The 7,891-nt window shown below is 38.8% G+C and overlaps 1 protein-coding gene across 1 annotated transcript in view; it reads left to right on the forward strand.

Moving 5' to 3' along the window:
* Nucleotides 1-6,926, forward strand: part of LOC136876925 (26S proteasome non-ATPase regulatory subunit 6) — a 28,456-nt gene extending 21,530 nt beyond the window's left edge. The window contains exon 2 of the mRNA XM_067150683.2: nt 5,454-6,926. Coding sequence (XP_067006784.2) covers nt 5,460-6,701 — 1,242 coding nt within the window. The 5' untranslated portion in view covers nt 5,454-5,459 and the 3' untranslated portion in view covers nt 6,702-6,926. The remainder of the gene's footprint in view (nt 1-5,453) is intronic.
* The last annotated feature ends 965 nt before the right edge of the window (nt 6,927-7,891 follow it).

The raw sequence follows: 7,891 nt of genomic DNA on the forward strand, positions 1-7,891 counted from the left end.
CATGTTACAGAAGAGAAAAATGGTATTTTTTATCTCTATTAAACATAAAGAAACGTGTACTTTTAGTTTTCGGAAATACCACTTGGTTGGAGGGTGGGGGGGGGGGGTAAAAATGACTGAAAATGGTGATGAATTCTTTTAATTAGGCTACTAATATCTCAAAAATGAAGATGTTACAGACGTGAAATTTGATATTTGCAATCTGCTTTAAAAGTAAAGAAACACGTATTCTCGGAAAATCCAAAGAAGGGGGGGGGGGGTGAACGAATTGAAAAATTAATTGACTTAATTGTATGAGAATACATACATCTAATAAAAACTAAAGTTGTTACAGACGTGAAAATTCGTATTTGGACCTCCTTTAAAAACAAATAAGAACGCGTTTTGGTGGGGAAACCATCTTGGAGGGCGGGAGTGTAAAGGAGTTGAATTCCTTTCATGAGGACACATAAATCAAAAACTGAAGAAGTCAGAGTCGTGATAATTGGTATTTAGAAGATCCTTTACTATTAAAGAAACAAGTACTTTTTGCGGGAAAATTCACTTAGGGGAGGCGGGGGGGGGGGGGGGGGGGAAGGAGTGTGAAAGGAAGTGAAAGAAATTGAATTATTTTTATGGGGATATTTACATCTCAAAACCGAAGGTAATAGACGTGAACATTGGTGTCTGGAATCTCCCTTAAACATAAAGAAACAAGCATTCTTTTAAATTTGTTGGTGGGGGGGGGGGGTGTGGCGGTAATTAAACTTAACGGCGGTGGGGGGTGGGGTGTAGAAGGAGGTGAGACCAATTGATTTTACTGTTATTAATGTACTTATCAGGATCCTCCGTTTCTCAGGCGGCAGCGCGCCGGCCTCTCACAGCTGGGTTCCGTGGTTCAAATCCCGGTCACTCCATGTGGCATTCATGCTGGACAAAACGGAGGCGGGACAGGTTTTTCTCCGGATACTCCGGTTTTCCCTGTCATCAGCCATTCCAGCAACACATAATAATAATAATAATAATAATAATAATATTCCGGACCGTCGTCAAATGCGCGGACCGCGCTGGAAACGGCTCCTGGACGGGTAATGACTAAGAATGCAGTCCGGACGCGGGTTCAGTGCCACCAAGGCACCCAATATGACACCACGCCGGATCTCCTGAAGGATTTTATCCATATTAAAAATAGTATAGGAAAAGATGGCAAAGATTTACGAACCCAACTGACCGGGAGGAATACCTGAGTCTAGCCCGGGAAGTACGAAATCGATTGCTGGAAAGGAAGATTTAAAAATTGGAGGAAACGTGCCGTAAAATCATAGAAAACCAGTCAGATCGGGAATTTTGGTGGATTCTCGCAGAAAACGAGTCAGATCGCGAATTTCGGCGGATTATATATCTAAAACAATAAGCATTCAATTATAAATTTCAGTATAATACCGTAGCGAAGCACGGGTATCTTGCTAGTAATATATAAAACTCTACAAATAATAAATTAGGTTACACAAGGGAACAGTGACACCCAGAATAAATTAATAAATTGTAACACAGTGACACTGAGACCCAAATCAGCAAACATATTAAAGAACCACAATGAAATAGTACACAAAAAGGGAGGACAGTCAAACCGATGAGAAGTCAGAGCACAGTAAAAATAAATTCCAAGCTCAGATAACACTAAGAGAAACAACAAGTTTGCAACTCACCTATTAAAATCAATATGTGGAAGGTAAGGTCATGGGTCAGTGCAATTATGACCTTAGAATTCCTGAATGATAAGGCGACAAGAAAATAAAATTGGTTGATGAAAACATATTACAGATCACAATAACAAAGCTTATGAGTTTCATTTTTCTCAATTCTTAATTTATAGATCTCAATGCTTACAGCAGAATGATAATTCGTAATTAAGTAATACTTGGATATGAAGTTATCCCATAATAAATGGAATGATGCGGATATACAAGTGGTAATATACAAAATGTTAGCCCTCAGAACTGAGAGGCATACTTAAGGTTATCAGCCACCGGTAATTAAATACAACAAGGTAAAATAATAGGATTTAGGAAAACGGCCAATAACATGCTTGGAAACGGTATTCTGTTCTCAGATAGTACATAATATCTGACATACCAGATAGTAAGAATTAATAACATACCGGAAGAATAACTTCGTCATTGAAAAATACAAACCGATACAGAACTAAGCAGTGTAGAATACAAAGTGATAGCCTTCATTACAGAAAGACTGTAATAAGATTACTGATCACAGGGAATTAAATCGAAACAGGGTAGTATAATAGGTTGTAGAAAAAGAGAAGGGAAGTGAGGAAGCCATGCTCAGAACAGAATAATTTTAAGTTTACACGCACAAGAACAATTTACAAGTGAAAAAAAACATAACCAGAAAGAAGAAAAAGGGATGGGAAACTGGGAAAAACTCCAGTAATATTTAGCGTTACAGGTCACGCGTTTGTATACCATGAAATCCTCAATGGAACTGCAATATTGCTACCACAACAAAGCCCAAGGGCACCAAGTCTCCCGTTAGTAATAGAGAGAGAGAGAGGAATACGTCAATCAGGTTCATTTCTCAACATAGGGCTAAACAGAGAATGATCTGTATAACTCTGCTGACATGTTAAGGCGGACATGACTTAATTCCAATTTTAAAATACCCTTACATGGTAGTTGCTCACATTGGAGTAAACTTCTGCATTGACGATTGTGTTTGCTTGTGAAGCGAATTCTCCGAATGCCTGTAGTTTTATAATGTTCCTTTTCTTCCTGAGTCAAAGTCTTTGAACAACGCATTCTGAAATCAAGTTGCTTTGTGAGCCATTGTCAAGAATAGCTCAAACGATCTGGAATTCATCATATCTATTTTTTATTTTCTCGAGGGAAGTACTGAGGAGGACTTGATCTGCATCTGGGAGATAGTGGGTTCGAATCCCACTGTTGGCAGCCCTGAAGATGGTTTTCCGTGGTTTCCCATTTTCACATCAGGCAAATGCTGGGGGGCTGTACCTTAATTAAGGCCACGGCCGTTTCCTTCCAACTCCTAGGCCTTTCCTATCCCATCGTCGCCATAAGACCTATCTGTGTCGGTGCGACGTAAAGCCATTAGCAATTTGGAATCTCCCATTGATATCTGTCTCTAGGAATTCTGGGTATTTGAAGACTCGATGCTTACCAGCACATAAGCAACATTGTTTGGATGTTGCTTGGTATGATTGTCTTGCTTGTACTTTGGCTTGAAGTGAGAAGTTTGAGGTGACTTCTTTGCAATGTTGGGTAAACATAATTGCATTTTCATTTTCTGTCTAGGAATTGAATGAACTCTGTAAACATGACAACTTGTTAAGAAAATTAGTTTTCGAACTCCAGTCTGATTTTTCTGTCTACATTTGACAGTAGTAGTTTGTTTAAGATAGCATCGAGAATAGTTACTTCATCGTTCAGTACCCGTAGAACATACATATTTCCCTCAAATTTGTTTATTAAATGGCGTAGTTCTGGTCCAGTGGAGCACGACTCATATGTGGGTTTGAGGATACGCTCACATACTCTGATGCAATCAGCTTAGGGCAGTGATAGTGATTATGAAGTAAGTTATAAGCTATGGTAAAACTGGCTTCGGTCTCGGTGATGATTTTTATGGTGTCCTGGACATTTCAGGGATGAGGTGAGATAATGAAATCTTTCAATTCCAGTTAGATCTTTATTTTTAGTTGATCAGATTTTCAAAAGTGTCTTTGAAATGTAGCCAAGATGTTAGGTCTTGTCGAAAGTTGGTAAATTTATTTTCGGCAGCCTGACACTTCTCACTGACTGACTCCACTGTGTTAAATGAAAGCCTGTCTTCAATTAGGTACTGGTATTGGATTTATGGAGGTTATCACTTTTGCCTCCAGTAAGTCATAAAAGTCTTCGAAGTCTGCACGATATACGTTGTGTCCAACTTCGTTGTTTATTTTTAATTCTGTCTGTATTGTGTTACATTTTTTCTGGAGGGATCTCAGCCTTTTAATTTCACTTCTGTTAGTTGTCTGTCAGCAGTTTGGAGTTCATTTTTTACGAAGGTGTCAGTACGGGTTAAGCCTGCCTTCAGTTTGCCTCTTTTCTTGATTAATTTCTGTTCTTCCATTTCATTAATTTTTGTTGTTGTTTGGTCTATTCGTAAGTACTGTAACGAGAAGTGCTATCAGTAAGTTCACATGAACTATCTGCAGTTATAAAGGACAATAGTATTCCTGGTGGCAACTTGGAAAACTATAGTTTGTGTGGTGGATGTTGGATTCATCTGACTGTGGTAACTTTCTCTTAGCTTTTAACCTCAAATGTAGATGGTGATATCGACAGCCAGAGGACCATGTGTTAAAGTGCATAAGATAACAGTCATTGGCAGCCTTCCTAAAAATAATCTTACTGAAAAATATTACTTACATTTATGAATACATACAATATGTTAGTCGATCACCTGTTGAAGACGATGTAATTGTTAAATAGGAGAGCTAAAAAAAAATAACACAGTCTGGTAGCCATCTGGTAAACATTGTAGTACAGCCACCTGTAAGTAATGTGGTCTCTGGCACTAAATCAGTCCATGGTGATAATACAAATTACTAGCTTGCAATGAATAAATACATAATAGCTAACACATGTAAAATTACAAGCTTTATTTACTTGCTTTCTCCTGTTATTAGGGTTAAGCTGAGATGAATATCACATACATCCTTTTTACAACCTCTACCACCATTCCTCCTCATGTTCCACTCTATATTCCATTACTTTATGCTGTTATTTTTTTTTTAATTACATGTAACTGAGCGAGTTGGCCGTGCGGTTAGGGGTGCCCTGCTGTGAGCTTGCATTCGAGAGATAGTGGGTTTGAACTCCACTGTTGGCAGCCCTGAAGATGGTTTTCTGTGGTTTCCCATTTTCACACCACGCAAATGCTGGGGCTGTACCTTAATTAAAGCTACGGTTGCTTCCTTCCAACGCCTAGCCTTTTTCTAACCCATTGTCGCCTTAAGACCTATCTGTGTTGGTACAACGTAAAGCAAATTGTAAAAAAAGACTATGTCAATCTATTGTAATCTGGTCTTTTTCAGTCTCTTTTTTCTTTCATTTGTAATTTCATTACTTGTTTCTGGGATTATTCTTCTTTTTCAGATGGTTTTTTTTCTTTTTTTTTCTTCCCCCCCCCCCAAGTAATCTCAAGTCAGTTTTTTCCTCATTTTACTACTCAACATTTTCATCTTTATTTCTTTCAAAATCCCCCCCCCCCTCTCTCTCTCTCTCTCTCTCTCGACTGACTGGTTGGTTGGATGGTTGGTTGGTTGGTTCAGAATATAGACTATGTTGTACTTGTGTGTTCTCTGTATCTCCTATTGGTAAACTGCTACTTAGAGAGGGAGGAAGGAAGGAAAGAAGGAGGATACATAATCAGTTTTATTTATTTATTTTCAGATTAACATGGAAGAGGCACATGAAAATGGGTCTAAAGTCCCGCTGTACATGGAATTGGCTCACCTGAAGCATGCCCTACGACTGCCAGAATACAGAAATAATGTAGAGATGAAAAATAAATTATTGCAAGGAATTGTAGAGAATGATATGGCTCCATATTACAAGAATGTATGTGAAGAATTGGAGTGGATGCCAGATAATTCACTGCTGAATAAAATGATTGCAAATAACAAAGAAAAACTTGAAGAATATAAAGTTGATGTGTGTGAAGAAACAACTCCTGATGATGATGATGAACCTAAAGTGTGGCAGAAGCAACTAGAATATTTGAGTAAAATTGGGGATGTAGAAGGAACCCAAGACTTGGCTCAGAATATTCTGGAGAACAAAACATTACCTACCTACTGTAGATTAGACGTTATATTCACCCTCTTCCGCATGGCATATTTAAATGGTTGTGATTTGACTGCCATGAGAAGTGCTATTGAGAAAGCTATTGAGCTGTTGGATGACAAAAATTGTGGTGCAGGTGGAGACTGGAGTGCAAGAAACAAGCTGAAAGTGTATGAAGCCATATGGTATCTTGCAGTTCGTGAATATCCTCGGGCTGCAAATCTTCTTGTTGATGTTGTTCCCACATTTGAATCCTATGAGCTGGTATCTTTTGATACCATGATCAAATATACTGTATTAGCTTGTATGATTGCTCTTCCACGATGTGACATTAAACAGAAGTTCAGTCATGGAGAAATGGCTCAGGCACTCTCCCAACACCCAGATCTGCGAGAATATTATAATTCTTTATATGAGGGTCGTTATGCTGATTTTTTTATCTGTCTGGCTAATGTTGAACGTGATATGAAGTTAGATCCCCTTTTACATCGTCACTACCGTAATTATGTTCGTGAAATGAAGTTAAAGGCATATGCACAATTACTCCAAGCATATCGTAGTGTGAGTTTGCAGCATATGGCTCGAGCATTTGGTGTGACACCTGACTATATTGAGAAAGAAGTTGCTCATTTTGCTGCTGCTGGAAGATTACAGTGCAAAATTGATCGTGTAGCTGGAGCCGTAGTTTCTAGCAGCTACATCAATAATGAAAGGAAAAAAGGCTTGAAGCAAGTGATGTATGCATCAGCATCAGACGTTAGCTGTGATCGAGATTTCTTGTATCAGAATACTATCAAATCTGGGGACAGTTTATTGAATCGCTTGAAAAAACTTACTCGAATAATGGATTTTTAGAAACCAAGTACACAGTCAAATTAATCGTTTTTTTTTTTTTCAGTTGCAATAAGCGAATGTATCTTAATCTGACTTAATGTTCATTGTATGCTTTATGTAGTCTCTTAGTCAGCCATGATTTATTGTAATATCTTTTTACCAATGGTTTTGTAGACTCTCAATAACTTCAGTTGTATGTAATGGACATTATTTAATTACAGTAACACTTTGCTGTGTTCATGTTAATATAAAGTTGAGCCTAGAAATGATCAACCTATTGGACTGAATACCAGACATTTCCGATTTGCTGATGATGATCATGTTATAACTCAGTCGAAATCATTTCTGGATATAGAATCCAGGCTGCAGAACTGCCTTAATGAATTGTTATCCAAGTGTTGCAGGGACAACCTAAATCTAAATCCTAACAATACACGGGTTACTATATACTAGACACTGCTTTGAACGATATGTGCCATGGTATTTCCAGCTGTCCCAAACTTATGGTACAAGTATAATTCCACCTCCAATTCAACAGCAAGTAGCTACTGAAACTGATCAATTTAGATAAGAGATAGATGATGATCATCATCTCCATGGCTGTGAGTACATCCTCATTCTCAAGTCCTGGAGGAGTTCCGTTAATAACATCAAGGCAGCTACATCCATACCAAGCCTTCTTAGGAATCAGTCCTGGCATCAAAAGTCTCCGACTGGAATCGGCCAATAGAAGGAACTCCAGCGCATATTGTATGACCTTGGCCTGTCTGGAAGACCCCTGAAATTGAAATGGCGTATGGCTTTTAGTGCCAGGAGTGTCTGAGGACATGTTTGGCTCGCCAGATGCAGGTCTTTTGATTTGACTCCCGTGCGAAATTAACTAATGATGGTTAAATTTCTCAACCCTGCTGGGAATTGAACCCGGGACTCCTGTGATCAAAGGCCAGCATGCTAACCATTTAGCCATTGAGCCAGACAAGAAGACCCCTAACCATTAACCTTAACTATGAATGTGTGGTCTGTGTGACTGGCAGAAAGATAATCTAGTTCTTATGCTCACTTATTCCTCTCAGAGTATGCTTTTAGTATTATACACTGAGTGGCCAAAAGTCACGGGAAGGGGTGTCCCATTAGAAAATGTGCCGTGTATGACCCCTGAGCGTTGCGGTTACCTTCCACGTAGCTGAACAGTCCGTCACAGACACCAGTGT

Source organism: Anabrus simplex, chromosome 7 (genome assembly GCF_040414725.1).
Source record: "Anabrus simplex isolate iqAnaSimp1 chromosome 7, ASM4041472v1, whole genome shotgun sequence".
NCBI classification, from domain to species: domain Eukaryota; kingdom Metazoa; phylum Arthropoda; class Insecta; order Orthoptera; family Tettigoniidae; genus Anabrus; species Anabrus simplex.